General features: G+C 36.2%; 1 protein-coding gene across 1 annotated transcript in view; it reads right to left on the bottom strand.

Moving 5' to 3' along the window:
• The window catches only part of LOC150097249 (uncharacterized), a 550,351-nt gene that overhangs the window by 486,318 nt on the left and 41,026 nt on the right, over window positions 1–23,007 (bottom strand). The window contains exon 4 of the mRNA XM_090407628.1: window positions 1,295–1,393. Coding sequence (XP_090263754.1) covers window positions 1,295–1,393 — 99 coding nt within the window. The remainder of the gene's footprint in view (window positions 1–1,294; window positions 1,394–23,007) is intronic.

A 23,007-nucleotide genomic window follows, 5' to 3' on the forward strand; every position in this document is an offset into this window, starting at 1 on the left:
TTTTTGTGTTGTGCACATTATCCAAGATGACGTCTCTGTGGTAGAGACAAAATACTAGAACCATTAATCCTGTGTTTAATTCCTTCACTGTGCTGTTTTCATTCTATTAAACTTTAAAATGAGGAATAAGGAAGTTATTATTTCTCTTTATAAGCCTTTCATATACATGCATCTGAAGCATTGTCATCTGATTTTTGACAAGGGTTCCTGAGGTGATGAGGAAGTTGTGGAAAGGATTAAGATACAGGTGGATAGTGACAGGTCGGTGGAATACTTTCTATATGAACAGAGTTAAGTTAGGTTGATCTGAATTATAACTAAAGCTATGAGGACAATGTATCATGCTTGTAAATTGTATGTGTTCATCTCATCGGTTTGCCTATTCTGATGGATGTAAAACCTGAGTTTCAGGGAGGAAAAAACCATGTTTCTTCCACAAGAGACCAGAGCTAACTCACCTTCAACTGAAAGATCTTTACACAGGCTCTTCATATCCCTGGTAGAATCCAAACCAGCTCTTTCCAACCAAGGGTAGTTGATAGCTGACTAATCTATGGGGAGGGGGGTCCTTTAAGGTAGAATGAAAGTTTGTAGGTATTATAATTTTTGGTTGATAGAAACAAAAGAGGGGATATGATAGAAACATATAAGTTATTAATGATTTTTTATAGCATATGTAAATGCAGAAGAAATTTTTCACTACATGACGAGAGGGCAAAGACTAAGGGGAGGGGGGGGGTCACTCCAAAAAGTTAAATGACACTGGTTAGCAAGGAGATGACACTACATTTTTGCTTGAAGAATGAGTGGAATGGATCTGTAGATGTTGTGAATGAGTTTAAGGAAAGGTATTATAAGCATTGTGTGAATAACAGTTAGTGTGGGCCTCCCACAGAGTCAGGGAACTCCAGATGTGCCCAATTAATAACAATTTCATTGTCAAAAAAATATTTTTATCATTAAAAATAATTATTATTATAAGAGTGCTTCCATCAAAGTTGTGTAACATGCAATTCTACTGTAATTTTGCTAAGCAATTTTAGAGATGGTAGATTAATATTAAGAGTAAAATTTCCAATACTGCACATCTCTAAATTCTGGCCTTCAATTCAAGTTAATATACCCTTATTGCAAGATTCTTTATGTGTATTTGTGAATACTATAGCAGACTAATAAAGATTATTATAATTATTAAATTAAAAAATATGGTATAATATGCAGACTATAATTATGCAAATTCAGTATATTCACTAATTCTTAATTGTAACTGTTTTTAGAAAAACGAAGCACTCACTTTCCTATTAATTCCATCTCCATCAGGGCCAGCTACTGCTAAAGGTAATGGCAGCACTATAGGAAATACTCCCCAGTGATATAATACTCTTTCAGCAGCCTATTAGAAAATGACAGAAATATGCAATATAATATTTTAACATACTTAATTTTAAAGAGAATATTTCATTCATTTGCAACATACCTATAAATAAAATTATAATATAAGTTATGATACTGTATTGGACAATGTAGAGTTCTAAAGAACACACTAACAAGCAGAGATAAAGGAGATTATTACACTGCTTTATAAGGTCTTGATATGGCCAACATCTAGACTATTGCACCCAGATCTGGTCACTTGGATTCCTTGGATATGTAGGAGAAGCGGAAAGGATCCAGAGGTGAGTGATTGATCAAGAAGGTGGTAGGTCACTATGTGCATAGATTGAATATTTGTGGGTTACAAAAATTGGCTGATAGAAGAAAAAGGAGGGATATAACAGAGACATATAAGTTACTTAAAAGTTGTTATATGATTAATACTAGGTTATGCACTGAAAAATTTGATGAAATTTTTCAGTGCATAACCTGGAGAACTAGGAGTTCCCTGGAAATTAAGAAAAAGCTTAGTTAGCAAAGACGTGATGGTTAGATTTTTGCTTGGAGGCTGGTGAATGAGCTCAAAGAAAAGTATGAGAGGTATTGTGTAAATGAAGGTCAGTATTCAGCTTTCAGAATGTTAGTGGACCTTCTGCAATGAGTTTATGGACTCTATAGAGATGTCCATAATAATAATAATAGTTCTTGGATTGAGAAGAGAATGTTATACTCTCTGAACAGTACTAATTATCAGGCCAGGTTATCAAGGAACTAACCTTCTAACAGAAAAGATCTAGAAAAGGTTTTGATCATCCCATAGTTCATGTTTACTTATAAAAGCTCATAAAAAACACCTCAAATGTAAACACAAGCCAAACATTGAAGAAACAAGACACTGAAGTTAAACGTGGCTACTTTATGTAATGATACATATACACTGGTATCCAAAACTTAAGGACAAACACTATTTATCAGCTTGTGGCATTGCATAACTGACGATTTCAAGTAGAAAGTGGGAACACATTCAAATATTCGAATAGCAAGTAGGGGGGGGGAGGGGAATCGCATGGATGGCTGCGTTTGCTAAGCAAATTATGTTTGAAGGAAGTTCTTTTCATGAAGGAATAAAGTTGCAAACTTGGATGCCTTGTAATGTTTCAAAGACATCATCTAGATCCTTGTTCTTCAACCTGTGGTCAGCAGAAATTTCTTTGTCTCTCAGAAACAATGCTCCAGCCACGTATATCAAAATTTCTAACCTCTAAGCAGTAGCAGATGTCACACTAGCTAAAAATTGTAATTTTATAACATTGCATTTAATAAATAAAATACTATCTACATTAGTTTATGTTTCGGTCTTAGCCATCAGTGGGTCTGTGAAATATTTCTCCTAGTTTCCCTGGTCTGCAGGTGTAGAAAGGTTGAAGAACGCTGATCTAGATGATTTCACACAGGGAAGAATTATTGGAGAGCTTGAAGGCAGCTCCAGAATTACTGATACACTAGCATTTGGAATCTCACAAAGCATTGTGTCCAGGCTCTGGACAGGGAGTGTTTCAAACCAAAGAAATGAGTTCCCGATGTTTGCTAAAAGATTGTCCTCGCTCTACTACAGAGCATGAAGACAGATTTTTGGTTAAAATAGCAAAATGTAATCGACACACCATAACAGGTCAACTTGCAAGTTGGTTCCATTCAAGCACAGATATGTGGATAACTCGACAAACTGTGGCAAGTAGACCTATATGCACAAAGGCTTGCAAGTCTGGGTCCCTTTATCCACAACTCATCATGGAACACGTTTTCAGTTGGTTGGTTGGTTTATTTGGCACAAAAACTACAAAGGTCATACTGTGCCATACTAAAGGTTAAAAACATTAGCATTTACAGAATATTGTTAACAATATGTCTATACAAGAATCTAGTTTCATAAAGCAGCATCTCTAGGTAAACAGAACTGTTGCGGAGGGCACAGCAACACACAAGGTCAGAGGTTATTACAATAGTGCAAAAATAGTTAACAATATAAGTTAATACATAATATATGAAACACTAAGCCAAGGAATGCTGTATCTACGTATATGTAAAATTATAACAGATGCCTTTATAGCAGCACAAAAATAGGCAAAAAGGGATTATTATACAATATGCATGGATGAAAATTAAATTTAGCAATGCAGTAGAAATAGAATTTAGGATACATATAAACAGAATTACTAGAAAGTACACAAATAAGTAAGATGTCCTACAGCACTACATGATTATTCAAAAAATAAAGTAGTAAATAACATGCATACACAAAATGTATGTTAATTGATCAAGTATCTACATATAAACAAAATTACTCAAGAGGTTTCATCCGTACATAAATAGATAACTATAGGTTAACATATGTATATACAAAACAAGTCAAGGAAAGCAGTGTCTACAACTAGTAAGATTACAACAAACATTATTATACTAATACTTAAAGAGTCAGAAAGGAATTATTATACAGCATTGATGCATTAAATTTAAGTTTAGCATTATGGTATTTACATATTAACAAAATTACAACAGGGTGATACAAATATACAAGATCAAGGCCCATGGTAATACATAATTGGTCAAATTTAACCTAATGAATAATAGATAGGTATAAAAGTTAAGTTAAGCAAAAAAAAAAGTATTTACATATAAACAAATTTGTGGTCAAATGTGTTTGTACAAATTAATTCTTTCTAAAAAATTAAAAACATCATGCAATTTGCCTGAGTCTGCTAGCATTTCCCTGAGTGTATATGGCTTGGTTAGATAGGTGAAAATTTCATTCCTCTCTCGTGTAAATTTTTGACAATCTACCAGAATATAATGAATAGTGAGATGTGTATTGCATTTTTCACATATGGGAGGATCATCAGCTCTCAGTAAATGAGAATGCATAAGGTGACTGTGACCTATGCAGAGCCTAGCAAGGACAACCTCCTCCCTTCTCTTTGTACGTTGACTAGAATGCCAGTGCTTAATTTCAGGTTTAATGTTATATAATTTGTTTGTTGACAATCACAGAGTTGATGTTTCTTGCCATGTTAACTCCCACTGAGCAATTAGCTTTGATCTTATAAGTTGTCTGTATATGAAACTGTCCAATAGCATGTGGAGAAGGTATGGGCTGATTTAGCAGCTGCATCTGCAGCCTCATTTCCTTTGATTCCGATGTGGCTGGGAATCCAGCAGAACTGAACATTGGAATTAAGGATTTTCATTTTGTGAAGCAGGTGTAGCACTTCATAAAGTACTGGATGAGGATTATACATAGGAGAGAAAATAGCCTGTAAAGAGCTCAATGAGTCTGTATAAATTATACACTTTTGGTAGCAGTGTTCTTTTATATACACAAGTGCAAGCTGAATGGCATGTAACTCTGCTGTATAATTAGTGCAGTCAGGTGGGATCTGATTTGAGATAATAATGTCAGGAAACACAGCAGAAGAGCCAACAGAGGTGTTAATTCTTGAACCATCAATATAGATGGGTAAGAAATCAGTGTGCATTAAACAATTGCAGGTAAATGGATGATGGGGTATAAGATTTCTGTAGCTGACAAAGTGAGAGGTTGCAGGATGGTGTGCAAACCTGGCATGGAGGAATGCTGTTTTGTTTAGTGTAGCTAATTTTGTCAACATTTAAACTAACAGCTTGCACAGTTTCTTTAATATGCATACCAATGAGCTTCCCAATGCAGAGAGAAGATACTATTCCATGTAGGGTGATCTGGGAGAGATTTTATTTTTAGGGCATAATTAAGAGACAACTATTTCCATCGAAGTGATAGAGCCAGTTCATTTGCTTCTACATAGAGACTTGGAGTGGGTGAGGTGTGAAAGGCACCAGTAGCTATCCGTATATCCTGATGATGGATGGAATCTAACCATCGTAGGTTACTCTGTCTTGCTGAAATATAGACTTGGGATCCATAATCCAGCTTTGAACGTATAAGTGCACGATAAAGATGGAGAAATGAAGCTCAATCAGCACCCCACCCAGTAGAGGATAGAGTGCGAAGGAGGTTCAAAGTTCTTTTGCACTTTTCTCTTAGTTGACTAATGTGTGCTAGAAATGTGAGTTTTCTGTCAAAAATGAGTCCCAAGAACTTGGTTTCTGTAATTACTGGAATAACAGTAGTTCCCATTCTTAGTTCAGGATCTGGGTGATGAGTGCATTTTCGACAGAAGTGTACACAGACACTTTTTTCTGTTGAAAACTTAAACTCATTATTAAGAGCCCACAGAGACATGACCAATTCCTTGCTGACGTTGTCTTTCAATTGCCCTCATGTTATGTGAGTGACAGTAGATTGTGAAGTCATCAACATATAGAGAACTGTCTGCAGTGGGAGGAAGCTGTTTAATGATTGAATTGATTTTAATAGCAAAAAGGGTTACACTTAAGACAGAGCCTTGGAGAACACCTTGTTCTTGAAGATATGGTTGAGACAGCGTACTTCCCACTCTGATGTGGAAAGTTCGCCTGGACAGAAAGTTTTTAATAAATATAGGGAGGTGCCCTTTGAGACCTAGGTTATAGAGGTCTTTTAATATGCCATATCTCCAGGTTGTGTCATAAGCTTTTTCCATGTCAAAAAAAAAAAAACAGAGACATGATGTTCTCACTTCAGAAATGCATCTCTTATACAAGTTTCTAACCGAACTAAATGGTCTAAAGTTGATCGATGTCTACGGAAACCACATTGTGTATTGGAAAGAAGACTGTTGCTTTCTAAATAGCAGAGAAGTCTGGCATTAACCATTTTCTCTAGTATCTTACAAAGACAGCTGGTCAGAGCAATGGGTCGATGATTATTTGCTTGTGTTGGATCTTTTCCTGGTTTTGGGATAGCAATGACAATTGACTTATGCCAAGAATTTGAAAACTCTTCCTCTGCAAGTATTTTATTGTATAATAAGAGAAGAAGAGCCATAGAAGATGATGGTAGATGTTTTATCATTTCATAATGAATGTCATCAGGTCCTACTGCACTAGGGTGAGATTGTAGGAGAGCTCTTTTTAGTTTCTCCTTGACAAATGGCTGAAGAATGTTGGTAGAAAAATTAAGCCTTTGTTTCTCTTGCTGTTCTTTCAGTATTAAAAATTCCAGAGAATATGAAGCTGTTGCTGAGTTTATAGCAAATGTTTCTCCCAAAGTATCTGCAATAGCTTTGGGATCAGCAAGATCCCAAAACTTCTATTATAGTCTAAGGTGGACAAACAATGCGTACTATATCTGCCTTTCATTTAACGGATTTTATCTCATAGAATTTTTAGAGTGGTCATTTGATTAATTGATGTAGTAAATTGGATCCATGATTGTTTTTGACTCTGACGTCTTACAAAACGTGCTTTGGCTCGAGTATGCTTGAAAGTTATTAAATTTGATGTGGTGGGGTATCTACGAAACGAAATATGCTCCATGCTCTGTGTTGATCTTTTTTGGCTGTCTGACATTCTGGGTTCCACCAAGGCTTTGGATAGAGTGGAAACCAAGATGATGTTTTTGGGATGGAGGCTGTTGCTGCCTGGACAATGCATTCTGTTATATAATTTACTTCTTTGATAGGTGTTTGACTGATGGCATCAGCATGGTCCATTTTCCATATGGGTATCCGTGTGGATGAACATGGTTCCTGTGAAGACATTGTACAAAGAACAGGAAAGTGATCACTTCCATATATATGTTCTCTTCAATGTCCCACACAAGCAATGGAAGAATGGAAGGGGAACAGATTGTAAGATCAACTGCAGAATATGAGCGGTTAGGCATATGGAAGAAAGTATTGAGTTTATTATTTAGAAGGGAAAGGTTATTATTATCAAGAATTTTTTCAATGATTCGACCTCGTCTATTAGTGTTGGCACTACCCCAGAGAGTATTGTGACCGTTAAAGTCACCCATCAAAAGTATGGGTTCAGGCAGTCGCGAGATAAGGTTATCAAGATCAATTTCATTTAACTCAGCATTTGGTGGTAAATAAATTGAGCATACTGTAATAAGGAATCACACAGAGAAGCGAATCGCTACTGCTTCCAAAGAAGTATTAAGTTGGACCTGATGGAAAGGAGTATAACTGCTCACTAGGATAGCTACTCCTCCATGAGCAGGACTATCTCCAGTTCTATCCTTATGTACAACAGTGAAATTCCTAAAGGTATGGTCCTCATTGGGTCTTAAGTAAGTTTCCTGTCAACTGTCAGGGTTTTTTCCTGTCAACGATATAAAGATGTTGTGTTTCTGCAACAACATCTTTATATCGTCAATATTCTGGCGGATCCCACGACAGTTCCATTGTAAAAATTTTCCTATTGTTTTGATTTTATTGACTTGTCTGGTTTTCGAGAGGTTGAGGGCCAGTGTCCATCTCTTCCTCTGGTAGATTGTTCAAAACATCAAATGTGTTAGGGTCAGTTGGTATGCTTAGTTAGATGAGTTTTCATTAAATGGGACCATTTTTGAAGTTGTCTCTGGAGTAAGGCCATAGGTCTTGTGATTAATGTGCTCAACAGAGAAGCACTTGCTATCGTAAAGTTCAGATATGGTGAAATTATCAAATGGTGGAATAGACATACATGTTTGAGTTGCTGTTGGCACTTTTTTAATTGTTACTTTTTCGGCATAAGAGGATCATAGAACAGGTGTAATGGTGGCTAGCTTTCTTTTTGCATCCTGATATGTTATGTTTTGTTCTGTTTTTATTTTTTGTATCTCTTTTTATCTTTCCATTTCTGACATGCATGAGAGTACAGCAATATTTATTTTCATGTTCTTTACTACCACATCAAGCACAGGTAGTAGAACCACGACAGGCAGTTTGGGCATGTCCATATCTTTGACATTTAAAGCATCTCAGCGGGTTAGGGATGTACATTCTGACAGGACAGCTGAGATACCCTGGCTTTTACAGATGTCGGAGGTCTAGGTGTATCAAAAGTAAGGATGATGTTCTTGGTTGAGACCAGGCGACCATCCCTGCGTATCAGGATGCACCTCACACCCGTCACTCCTTGATCTTTAAGCTCTGAACATATCTCCTCATCAGGAACCTCAAGGAGATCCCTGATATCACTCCTCTACTGGAATTGAGTGTTCTGTGAAGTGTTGCTGCAATTTGTATTCTCCCCATTGTCGTTGCTCTCAGTAGTTTCTCAGAATGTTGTTTGCACATTGTTTCCACGAGAATATCACCAGAACACAATTTCTTCACAGTTTTAGGAGGTCCTGCAAGTCCTTCTAAACCTTTTTGGATAAAGAAGGGTGACATTTTCCCAATTGGTTTTTCACCTGTTGCATGAATGATTAAAAAGGTTGGTACATTTCTGTTAGTATCCGATATCTTTTGTTTCTTACTTCTGTTTCCATATGCAGTGTCTATATTATCAGTACTTGGTGGGACTTTGTTAGGGTCCCTGAAACATTTGAGAATGAAGAATTCATATTTAAGGAATTTTTAATTTGGCGCCAGAGCTCCCGACCCACCACGGAGCCACACGTGGACGCCCACTACCCGGCAAGCAAAGACTGCGCTCAGGAGTGGAACGCCAGGGCTACCCTGGACGCTATACCGGCACTGCAGCAGGTCTAGGATCCCAACCCCGGACCATGGGGTGAGAGACTTACTGCAACACCGTTGACCCTTGCAGGCAAGCACACTGGCCGACTGATCCTGGCTGGGCCATCCAGGACCACCCGCCTTGCCAAAGCAAAGGTCAAAGTAGTGCAGGACTACCAGGATCCCCCCCCCCTTTCGGGATGTCCACGGGTCGCACCATACGGCAAACACGGCGTTGGTGGTCTAGAAAAAGGATAGTGAAAAAGACTCAGGAGAAGTAGAGAAAAGAATACTGGAAGAAAAGCAAAAAAAAAAAAGAGGAAGAATGAAAAGGGCCAGTACCATCACTGGGAGGTCCCCTCCACCAGGAACAGGTGCCCCACATGGAGGGGACATTTTCAGTGGTGTTATATCCATAAAAATTGAACAAGACCCCAATAGGCTAATGTACTCTTTACAGATGAGAGTCATTTTAGTCTTTCCTCTGATTCTAGACAACTTTTGATCTGATATGAAAGTGGTAATGCTAACCATCACAAGAATGTTCTTGAAAGGGAGAGAACTTTTGATCTGATATGAAAGTGGTAATGCTAACCATCGCAAGAACGTTCTTGAAAGGGAGAGATATGGCTGTGCTGGGTTCATGGTGTGGGAAGGTATTATGCTTAATGGATGAACTGAGCTACAAATGCTGGAAAAAGGGGACTATGACTGGTGAATGATATTGTGATGAAGCTGTTCAGCATCATGTTTGATCGTCTGTGGTGCTATAGGTAAAGAATTCATTTTTATGGATGACAATGCCACACCACATCATACACAAGCAGTAGAGATAGTTATGGAGATCAAGGATATTAATTAAATCAAGTGGCCAGCACACTCCCCAGATCTCAACCCCATAGAACATGTTTGGGACTCAATATAGAGATGCACTGCTGCTCGAAATTCCCCTCTAGAAAACAAACAAGGACTTATCCTTTCTCTGAAGTAGGAGGAGGAGGAGTGTGCAGTTTGCTTCAAGAACTCCTGAATCACTTGGTGCTAAGCATGGGATGACGCTGTGAGAGTTGCATCGCAGTTTGAGGTGGATATATTCCATACTGAAATGTCTCTCCACATAGTTTTCTGTAAGCACTGTACATTAATTCTTTAAGTATGTCCTTAGGAAATTTGTAACTTTTGCCAAAAACATACTGCAATTTAATTTGTATGAAATTTATAATATTTTTTATGTAATATAATTTATTAGTATGCTGGCAATAATTTTATGTCCACATGTTGCTGTAGTCATGAAATATTTTTCATATACAGGTAAAAATAGTTTGCACTTAGCTTTTGGACACCAGTGTGTGTGTGTGTGTGTGTGTGCGTGTATGTACTGTATGTCTGTGTTGGTCTTCCTGCGTGCACATGCTTAGTTGTATTTTTTTTCTGTTCATGAAGATGTCTTGGTAACAAAGATAAAATTTTGGAATAGTAAATTAATAGCTTAATAAATTTAGTAATTATTATTTCTGAACATGTATTTCTTCAGTGAATTTCAAAATGAGAGAATCAGTGGTACTGTTGTTATTGCTGTTATGGTATTCTAGGCTCAAATTCCAGAGAATTCATATTCTCAACAATCAAACCAATAATGTCAGCCAAGCAGAAGCTTCTAAACTAGACTGCCCCCCCCCCACCTCCTAACTTAACCATCAAGCTCCACAGATGGTATTCTACTCAATCTCCACATATACAACATTCTAGGGATCTGACATTACCTCAGCAACTGTTCTCTGGACTTTCTTCTAAATTTCTTCATCATCTTGAAAACCAGATGATCAAATCTACAGAAAGTAGTTCACAAGTCAATCAAGGCCTTATATACAAAATTATAATCTCTATTTCTAAATGTATGCCTCCACCTCATCACTGTCATAACCACTTTACAGTTCACACAATTCTCACATCATTCTATACTTGCTGTCTACATTTCAATACCTTGCAATCTGCAATATTGAACTGGCCAATTTATCTGCCCATACACAGTCTATTCAATTCACCAGTACAGCCACAATGCCAGTTTTGCTCCTCACAGCTCTCTCCAACTTTGCAGCATCTACAAACAACTGTATTTTCTCACATTCAAGTCTATTTCAACCAATGTCATTAACTTAAAGTTACACAATAAAGGTCCTAGAAAAACCTTGAGCACACTACCGGCAAATTTCTTCTTCAGAAATACTGTTATATGTTTCCTATTTGACTCGCTAATCTATTATTGAACCCTATCTCTCCTAATGTAAATATCAAGTTGTCTCATGGCAATCTGTCAAAGCTTTTGCTAAAATGATATATGTGTCTTCTCTTGTCCAAACATCTATCACCCTATTGTAAATTGCTAAATACAACCATGCATTAAAAAATTTATGCTGATTCACATCTATAAATACTTCAGGGTAATTTGGCTCTTAAAGGAACTTCTGAAAATAATCATTTTTTTTTTTAAATACTGTTTGTCAATTCAATGTGACTAGTTATATTAATTGTTACTATCTGCAAAGTAACAATAGATAAGAATTTTTTATTCCTCATGCTCTCTTCATACATCTTTATGATTTATCCTTCTTTGCAGTGACTCAAAATTTCTCTGTTTCCCTATTTTTTATTTATCTAATATGTTATTGACAGCCCTACTCATGAAAAGCTGAAACCTCCAATACAGTAATACTGTGGGTAGATCAAGGGACAGATATGCTGAAAATTCTGGCATGGAGACCAAAAACATAGTTTTATGCATGCACTTCAAAGCTCTAACAGGCAAAGCAGCAGTGTCATGCTCAGTAATGATAATGATCTACCATTATAGTATGAATAAATAATCTTATGGTCATTACTTAGACAGAACTTATTTCTGATTATTCGGATCTCAGCAACAGCACTATGTATATTGGAACTAAGTAGTTTCTCTGTTAGCTCCAATCACTCTTCCCTTGAGTTATTTATTTCAGACAAATTATGGAGATACAAATGTGTTAGAATAAGTACTTTAATTTCCTGGCATTTCAACTTTCATATTAAGGTCAACATCTGGAGTACACACACACACACACACACATATATATATATATATACAGAGACAAGTTATATTACATTTCAAACAGTATATCAAAGAGACAATGAGTTGATCAATGGTTAATCTACTGGCCTGACCTCTAGTGAAGAAAAAAAAAAAAAAACTACATCAAAGCTATAGTCTATTTATAACATAATCAGAGAACAAATTCATATATTATAGATAGTTTTATTACAGCAAAAGTGGTCCTAATTTAACATGAGAGTTGTTATATTACAATTAAGATCCTGGATTACTTACAGTCCTATTATAATTAACTTTTAAACAAAAAGGTTATGTGGATAGAATATGTGCTTTCCATAGTCTTGGGATTTTTAGACCATCATTATTGTTAAGATTAGGGTGCTTGATAAGAATTTCACAGGCCTCCTTAATGCCACCTTTCTGAATAAAGGACCATAAATGGCACATTAAATTTTAATAACTATGGTAAATCCAGCATTTCTGATCATGTCCTGAATACTCTACATAGAGCCTGTTGTTTACATCACACCAAAACGTGGTATGAATGAAAATTTAAGAAGGCCTGTGAAATTCTTATCAACCACTCTAATCTTAACAATAATGATGGTCTAAAAATCCCAAGAATTTGGAAGGCATATATTCTACTTACATAACCTTTTTGTCTGAGAGTTAATTATAAATAGGACTGTAAGTAATCCAGGATCTTAACTGTAATATAACAACTCTCATGTTAAATCAGGACACCACTTTCACTGTATTAAAACTTTCTATATGAATGTGTTCTCTGATGATGTTTTAAATAGAATATAGCTTTGATGTAGTTTTTTTTTTCTTCCCTCCACTAGAGGTCAAGCCAGTAGAATAATGGTTGATAAAATCATGGTCTTTTCTTGGCATACTGTCTGAAATGTAATATAGTTTGTCTCTGTATATATATTTGTATACTCCAGATGATGACCTTAATATCAACGTCAAAACTTCAGGAAATTAAAGTAATTATTTCTAACATGGTTGAAGTCTCCATAATTTGTCTGAAATGGATGCTGATCACAGTATAATACTAAAGGAAAGGAGTTATTTGTTTATTATCCCTAAGGAATTAATATAGCAGAAAAACATATATAAATGCATCATAATCATATCTTACGCTTTCGCACAGGCCTACACATTTTACCACGTAAGCTTCCATAACCAGTAATCCCTTGGAATAGGTTGATTGCTCCTTATTCCCATAAATGCATACAAAATTAAAATCTGTATGCTTAAAAACAGAAGTATAACCATGATCACAAATCAATATCTACTGTATTGCTGAACTGCTACTACAATGTAGTAGTAGTTCAGCAATGTCTACTACTTACAATCAACAGCACAATATTCTGCTGCTGAATAACGAGTGCCAAAGTTGAAGCACTAAAGGAAGCGGCATTATATCCATAACTCAGCCCACACACAATATTTATTTGCTATTGGTCCTGCTACCTCCCATTTCTGGTAGTGATATAAAAATAATAATAATAAAACTAAAGTCTGTCTATCTAATCATTATATTATTTTGTAAAACTCGATGGACTTGGAAGTACCAAAGCGCTTCACATCGATCTTTACAGAGATCAAGTCTCATGAGATTGCTGCAAAAATAACCTTAACTGGTAATTAGTTTACGGAATTAACAACGCATATAAAGTATATTAATTAAAGATGACTTTAATGAATAACTTCTATATTTCGGCAACGTCACGTTTTTGTTCCTGAAGATGGCAGCGTGACGTTGCCGAAATACAGAAGTTATTCATTAAAGTCATCTTTAATTAATATACTTTATATGCGTTGTTAATTCCGTAAACTAATTACCAGTTATGTATGACCAACGTATAAGCCTTGCTACTAAAAAAAATAACCTTGTATGTCTCTATGTATTTTATGCTAAATATTAATGTAAATAACCCTATAGGAATTGACTGTACTTACTGCTTTAACAAAAACTTCTAGAATGTCAAAAACAAAGGCAATGCTTTGCCACTGGAACTTTGTATAATAGCTCTACATAAGGGCATAAGAAAGTTGTTTACGATTTAAGTGTGAGAAAGTTGTTTGCGAGCTCTGTGTATAAACACCTTCAAAGGTTAGTGTCAAAGAAATCAGCAAGTTTCAGACAAGTTTCCGCTGCCCGACAAGATAGGATTAAAAGAGTGCACTGAGGAGAAGAAAGAACGGGTCGGTCTTAACAGAAGATCAAGGAGTCATGCCTGCAAGAAACTTACAAAGAAAGTGCTGCAAGACCGTACATCCATGGCATAAAACTCAAAGAAATACCCCACGATAAATATGGTAGTGCAATATTTACAAAAGAAAACTTGATTCCATCGTCCATTGACTCAATGAACAACAGAAACATTGAGATTATTACAATCACATTTAAAAATATCTCAATCACCTCAGTAATAATGCATACATGACTAATGTTATATTAGGTGACTTGAACAGCCATAGTATTAACTGGGGTTACACAAAGTCCAACAAAGATGGAGAACTTGTTGAAAAATGGGCTGACCTTTCTCTAAACTTCTTCTTCTGCAGCTTTTCTCACTTAAGTAGGGTTGCTGTTTTTTCGCCTTATACAGCCACCGAAGGGGGGGGGGGGGGGGGGGAAGCTAGCCCCAAGCCTGGATAAATGACAAGGGTTGATGTCAGGAAGGGCATCCAGTCGTAAAACTTCACTGCCAGCTCTAGCTATGAAAACCTTTCTCTAAACCTGATACATAATCCAAAACTCCCTGCATCTTTCAACAGTGGCAGATGGAAATGAAGCTATAACCCTGACCTTATATTTGTTAGCTCAAAAATATCCAACATTTGTATTAAAAAGATTTTAAATCCCATTCCACATAGACCTATAATGCTTCAATTCAACCCAGTCATTATGCCTACCACAGTCCCTTACAGACGACGATTTAATTTCCAAAAAGCTAATTGGAAGGGTTTCGTGGAAGATCTTAACTGCTCCATAGAACAAGTCCCTCCAAACCCTCAAGAGTATCCTGAATTCATAAAAAATACTGAGGAATATCTGCACCAAATACATCCCCCGAGGATGCTGCACAAACTACATTACAGGCCTTTCCTCACTTTATGAATGATTAATTTTGAATAGGCTACAACCCCTAATCGAACCCCATCTTGATTACTTACAACTTTAAAACACCAATCCCTTCTCAGAAGAGACTATCCAAGCAGGAGAAAAATTATGCTCCAAGATAGCAGAGGAAAGGCATTCCTCATGAAAAAAAAAAGAAATAGAAGCCCTTGATATGACCCATAGTAGCAGAAAGGCATGGAACTTTATCAATAGAATTAGGAAGGATTTCACTAAGCCATATGAGCATCCACAGATAACAGCTAATCAAATTGCTCACCAGCTGCTGCTAAATGGAAAATTCCCTAAGCACCCAAAAAATAAGCTACTTAGAACCCCAAGTGAGGAACAAAATGTGATTAACTCAGATTTCACCATCACTGAGCTCAACTGCCATAAACCTATTAAAACCTAGAAAATCTGCAAGCCTTGATGATGTCTATAATGAACAGATTAAACATTTTGGAACCATGACTAAAGAGTGGTTATTAAACCTATACAACACTTGCCTCAGAACCCTAAGGATACCAACTATCTGGAGGAATGCCAAAGTGGTGGCCTTTCTGAAACCAGGGAAAATTCCAACCAAAGCAAAAAATTACAGACTTATATCAATACTCAGCAACCTCCTTAAACTCTATGAATGATTAATTTTGAATAGGCTATAACCCCTAATTGAACCCCATCTTATTGTTGGGCAGGCTGGTTTTAGACCAGGCAAATCCTGCATATCACAAATTCTCAACCTCACCCAATATATAGAAAATGGTTATGAGCAAAAACTAGCACAGGAGCAGTCTTTGTGGACCTAACTGCAGCATATGATACCATAAACCATCTCCCACTCAGAAATAAAATATACAGAATAACTAGAGACTATCGCCTTGTTCTCCTGATCCAATCACTCTTGGAAAACACGCTTTTACATGGACCTGGGGGGAGGAAGAGCAGCTGGCACCTCCAAAAAAATGGCCTCCCCCAGGGAAGTATGTTATCACCATTACTTTTCAACATCTACATCAATGATTTCCCCATCTTTCCAGGAACTAGAAATTTTATCTATGCTGATGACCTTGCCATAGCTACTCAATCAAAAGATTTCAAGTCCATTGAAACTACTCTATCACCTGCCTTAAATAGTCTAACCACATATTATAGCAGCAATCAACTAAAACTAAACCCCTTAAAAACCCAGACTGGAGTTTTCCACCATAACAATAAAAAAGAGCCAACAGAAGCTATTTCTTGGGAAGGATCTAATATAGAACATTCCTAGAACCCAATCTACCTCGGTGTGACTCTCGATCGCACCCTCTCATATAAAACACACAGAAAAAACAAAGTCAAAAGTGAATGCAAGAAACAATATACTAAGAAAGCTTACCTCCTCCAAATGGGATGCAGACCCTAGCACACTGAGATTTCTGCCTTGGCCCTTTGCTATTCTTCTGCTGAATATGCCTGCAAGTATGGTTCAGATCCTGCCATGCTGAAAAACTTGACCCAGCATTGAATGAAAGCTGCCGCTTAATTACAGGATGCATGAAACCAACACCACTAAAAGACCTGTATACTTTGGCTGGTATTGCAACCACTTCAATTCGAAGATCTGCATTCTCAGCTGACGAAAGATGAACGCCACCCACTATTCAGCAAGACCGCAGTACCCCAAAGACTAAGATCCCAACATAGCTTCCTGGCAACTGTTGAACCACCTAAAAACCTCCCAGAGACAAGAATGGCTTGCACTATATCCTGAAGATAATACTGGTATTCCAACAGCCGAATATCTTCTATGTGGTGCCCACCTGGACTGGAATACCTGGAAAAGCCTCAACAGACTTCGGATGACAGGATGCTGCAAACAAAACCCTCATCAAATGGGGCTACCTCACTGGCCTAGATAATTGTGAGTGTGAGACAACCCAGTCCATGGAATACCTTCCTTCTTGTCCCTTTCTTCCATCACCTTGCACAAAAGAGGACCTTATATCCTGCACAGAAAGAGCAGTTGATTGTGCAAGATAATGGAGGAACAGCTGACCATATTTATTGTATATAAGTTATGTACAGTTTCCTTTTTTTTTTTTTTCATATTTAATTATTATTCTATAATTCACCTACCAAATTTAAGCTGTTCTCATTTGTAATGTATCCTAATTTTTTGTAAATAATGTTCTACCACTTACTACTGTACCACTTGTGTTTGGATACGAAATAAAATAAAAATAATTAATATCACACCAGTGATATTGTTTTATTGGAACAATGACAGAATTAGTGAAATCTGAAACTGTAAAGTGGCTTTAATGAAGAGCTCCACTCTGATACAGTGTTGTTTATAAAGCAGTAAAAGAAACTGTGAAGCCTTTGGGCTCTTCATATAATTGGTAAAAGAAACTGTTTTTCTCTGGTAAAGAATTTGTGTTTCTTGTAATTAAGTGAGGTGAGGTAAGAATATTTATACTCCAGTGAAACAGTGAAGATGAATAGAACAATATGTGCTAAATAAGAAAACACAGCATAGTCTGTGGAAGTCAAGAAGTTTTTAGATTTTGAGGAAGGCCTAATGAAGAACTGACTCTGAACATTTATCATTTATAGGAAAAACAAAAGTCTGCACAGTTAGCTTAGTGGCTATGTGCTTCACAACCATATGCCTGGGAAAGGAGTGTCTCCTGGATTCGATTCCCATCATTGACGTGAGGATATTAAGAATCTTTCTCAGAAATAGCCAAGTTAGTTGGTCTTGGCATGGACAGCAGGGTTTTTCTCCCCAGTTTATCTGGGTTTTTTTCCTTCTGCAAGCAGGCAAACCAGCCCTGTGAATACATGCAACTACAGCCATAGAAAATACTGGAAGATATAGGGCTAGTCACCTTATTCTCGGGACAATTACGACTTATAAGGGCTTAAGATAACTCTGTAACAGGCCAGTAGGCCTAACACATAGAAGGGAGAAGAAAAAAAGGAAAAACAAAATGTTCAGACTAGTAGACTGATTAAGTACATATGAAGCAAACTATTAATAGAACAAGTCAGAGAGAGAGAGACAGAATTTATCCTATAAAGATAAAGGAGATATCTAATCTACAGTTTGATTTTAGACTATAGATTAGATATCTCCTTTATCTTTATAAAGGTCCTTGGATCCAGATAGTTTTTATAGTTCTTAAATTAATTTTATTTAAGATGTATATAGCTTTATTTAGTTCCATTAAATATATATTTTTTTATTTGGTTTTGATTCAAGCATTTCTTAGACTCTAAAAATCATAAATTTAAAGGTCACTGCACTAATTGGATTGAACTGTTGTATATTTACCGAACACTTGGTGTAAAAAGCAATCTCATTATAGAGAGATATTAACAAAATTAGCACAGCTGAGAGAAATTATAACATAACTGGAACAGGTGACATGAATATTAACAATGTCAACTTCCTATATAGTCTGCAAGAGATTGTAATTGTTTCATTTTTTTAGGATATTTGTAAGCTTTTCTGATATACTCTGAATATATAGAATGGTGACAGTTTAGTGTAGTCTGTACTGGAGGGAGCAGTGCCGGCTCTAGGGATTTTGGTGCCACGAAGCAATTTTACATTGAGCACCCCCTACTTTTTTTTTTTTTTTTTTTAACTCTACTTAAAATTTAAAGGTTAAAAATTCAAAACATATACTTTTATGTAAAATTGTGTACTTTGAAAACCCCCAACTGGCCAGGATGTCTATATAAATCCAACAAAATTTAGATACAATACATGCTATCTGTTTAAAGAACATGGATAAATTTAGCCGGCATGTCCATTAGAAGGTGCAATAATCCTTCACACTGAAGAGAACACTTAACCAGATTATCACGTGATTATAGCTGCATCTCGATTGCCTATTAACAAGAAATGCATTTCCCTGTTCTATGCTGGGTAAACTGGACTTTTAGTGATATTGGATAGACCAAAAATATAGAAATTATTTTTATTTTCGTTTTCACCTTTTATTATACAATTTTTAATGTCAGGACAAAATAAGAGATCCTTCAATGTTGCATTACCTTGGAGAACCAACGTCATTTTTTAATTTTTGTGCTCATTTTGTCTAATTGCTTAGTCGACATTACATTTTATTTATTTTTGAAGAACTTGATTGAAGATAATTATTTGAAATATTTTGAAAAAAATAAATAAATAAAAAATGAGCTGTCGACGTTCCAAAATAGTTATTTTTATTTTTCTTCAAAATCAAATTTTGTAGAATACTTCGCAGAATGCCTGAAGGACACGCTTTGACAACCTTGCTTTATAGATAATAATATGAAAATCTTTAATCATATCAAATGTGAAGTATACACACTGTGAAAAGCATGAAATAGGAAATTAGAAGAAAGTAGATATTTATAATTCAGTTAGTATAAGCAGCCAGAGCAGCGGGACAGAGGGGTTAGAATACTTCATAACAAACATAGAATTTTAATCCATTCCATATAGGACAGATAATTTTATGATATGTATATTTATTTATGTTGCTTCCCCCCATGAAAGGTTATTTTACAATGGTAAGGAAACAGCATTATTATTTTTATTGAAATGAACACTCTACAAATAACAAGTTGTTTAGTATTACAACTGCGAGTTCATTTGAAATACTACTGAAAATAATTTTGCAATATTTTAAAATTAACCTTGAAATAAGAATGTAATGCAAATTATCGTGTCTTGTTCATAAAAGCAGAAAGAGTTTTTCTCAAACAGCAGCAGTATATCTAAATCTCTTAGCATAACAATGTGACATGCATATTTTCATACACCATAGTGGTGCAAAGTAAAAAAAAAAAAGTAATGTTCAAACCTTATTGATTGCAATAAATTTTGTTTGATAGCATTTTTTTTCCTCTGAATATTTTAAAACAGTTGTTTAACACAAACATGGAAATTAGCACGAAAACAAGTTCCACAATATTTTCTGTAACACATCTTCCAAAATGTTGACAACAGAAACCAGGAGACCAAACCTGAGCACAATAATCTAAGTGAGGTCTTATCAAGGCCTCGTAAAGAGGCAAAATGACATCCTTATCTTCACATGTGACCATTCCTTTCAGCATTGCAATCTTTGCCACATGGCTCCTGAACTTCAACTTCCTATCTACTGATACTCCGAGATCCCTAGCCTCATCAGTTTCTTCAGGCATAATCCCACCAATATAATACGACATTGGATATGTAATCACGCCGAAGTGAATGACTTTACATTTACTGACATTGAAATGACACCCAATTTTCCCATGCCCACAATTCTAGCCTATTCAAATCATTCTGCAAGGTACTACATATGCAGCATTCCTGATTACCCTACCTATCTTTGCATCATCAGAAAATAGCTGCATGTCACTTGTCAAATCCTACCCAATACCATTAATGTACAGATTGAATTGCAGTGGACCAAGCATTGATCCTTGGCACACCACTGGTTACCTTAAATCTTGCAAACTCACATCCCACCCCGCATACCACTTTTTTTCTCTCTTTTTTTTTTTTTTTTTAATTATCCCATGGTATTATTACGCCAGATCATAGAGGTCAACCTCGTGTATTTTATACAGCATCTTTTCTGGGTTGTTACTGACTTTTTGATATCTGTCAGTCAGCCATCCTCTTATCCTTGCTAATATTCTATAACCCAAACCTATTTTCTCCAATTTATGCAACAGACTACCATGACACTGGTGGATACACCATGTATAGTTCAATGGTAACATTGTTATAGAATGTGAGCAAGTTCCTAAAACATGACCTTCCCTTTGCAAACCCATGTTGCTCATTGCAAAGTAGAGATTCACTGTCAACCCATTTCTGAATGTAAGCTCTAACCAATTTTTCCAAAATCTTCACCACCACTCCTGAGATACTAATTGGCCCACAGTTGGATACGTCGGTCTTTATACCACCCTTGTGCAATGGAATTACCATACATTCTTTCCATTCCTGTGGAATCTTCCCTGTTCTGAGACTCATATTGAACAGCCTGGTTAAAGGAATAGCCAGTTCAGCTGAACACTCTTTTAGCACACGTACCGATATCCCATCACTCTCTATCGATGAATTCTTATTCAGTTTGTGCAACAGCTCAAACACCTCATCCTCATACATCTGAGTTTCTTCATCCAGTGAAAAGGTAGCAATGAACTCAATGTTGCATACACCAGGTTGATAGCTTTTAGCAAAATGGGCACTCATTTGTTGAGCAACCTCTTCACACTCACGCCATCTACGTTCAGAAGAGATTCTTTTTTATTCATTCATTTTATTCATTCTTTCTTTTACTTGCAGTATATCGATAGAATTCTTGTGGGTTGTCTTTAGCATGCAGAGTCAGTTACTTTTCATATTCAAACCTTTTCAAACAAGAGTTGTGACTATTCTAGCCTGCTGCTTATAACTTTCATAATGGACATCATCCTTATGCACACGGTATTCCTTGCACATCATCCTTTTCTTATGAATCTCTTGCTTAATAAGATTACACATCCATGAACTCGGTATACTCCTCAGTTGGTCATAATTTCCAGCTTTGTAGTTCAGCATGTAACCTTTTCTGAATGCAACATTCATAAACTTAGTCACTTCCCAAGTGAGTACCGCATGACCACTGCCACCAACCAGAGGCAGAATAGTTACGTCTTTAACTGAAATGCCCTCTGACACTATAATCAAATCTAACACTCTTTGACCTCGAGTTCCTTCTGTCACATGCTGCTTGAGAAAGTTATCCTGCAACAGATCAATAAATGCATTTTCATTCTTCTCATGAGATTCTACTGCTATCCAATCAATATTTGGCTAATTAAAATCTCCCATTATGATTACTCTTTTTGTACTCATCTTTTCTATTTGGTGACACATTTCTTCCCCCCTAGCAACCAATCCACCGGGTCTGTACCAACACCCCACTATGTAATTGATGTTGTTAGATTCCACCTCACACCAGATGGCTTCAAACTCACTGACACATGAAAAATTGTTACTAGTATTGCAGTCGCAGTCATAGGTCTCAACTCTAATTGGATTCAAGATATTTGATATCATTAGCAGCACACCCCTCCTCTCCTATCCTATCTATCTTTCTTAAAAATACTGTACCTTGACATGCGACACCAGTTAGTATGTCTGACTCTGATAGCTAGGTCTCACTAATGCCTAGAATCTGAGGTCCCAGCATATTGACTAAGGCAACAAACTCTACCCTTTGTTTCTGATACTCCTAGCATTCATGTACAGATATAATAATTTACATGGATGTACTTTTGTATACTCTTGTCTGCAGTCTGCATGACACAGTTGGACAACTTGCAGACCTCTAGTCTTCTCTAGTGCCTTATACATGTAGACAAATAGACATAATTATCTGGCATTTTCTTTTAGTAAAAAGAAGAAATTACCACACGTTTGGAAAAGACATTTACTGCTAGTTTGAAGAGGTGGCAACGTAGCTATACTTTTGCTACAATTTTACACTAAAATGTATGAATATGCTCCCCAAGTGATTTATGTTTGTAACCATTATTCTTGTGATTTGAAAATAAGTTATTTCCAACATCAGCAGGATGAATAGGTGTCCCCACCACCACCACCAGAAAAAAAAAGATGATCACATGCACCTATTCTTTTAATTCAAATATTTCTTTCTTAAATAACTGCATCAAATTAAGTTTTCGATAATAAAAGCGAAATTGTGATTATTATAAATTCAGAAATTATTTTGACATAAATATTGTATCACACTGTAAAAAAATTTCAGTATTTCTATTTGGGAAATTGGGAAAACAAAACACAC

Source organism: Typopeltis vanoorti, chromosome 17 (genome assembly GCF_054136105.1).
Source record: "Typopeltis vanoorti isolate ZY-2024b chromosome 17, IOZ_Tvanoo_1.0, whole genome shotgun sequence".
Taxonomy (NCBI): domain Eukaryota; kingdom Metazoa; phylum Arthropoda; class Arachnida; order Uropygi; family Thelyphonidae; genus Typopeltis; species Typopeltis vanoorti.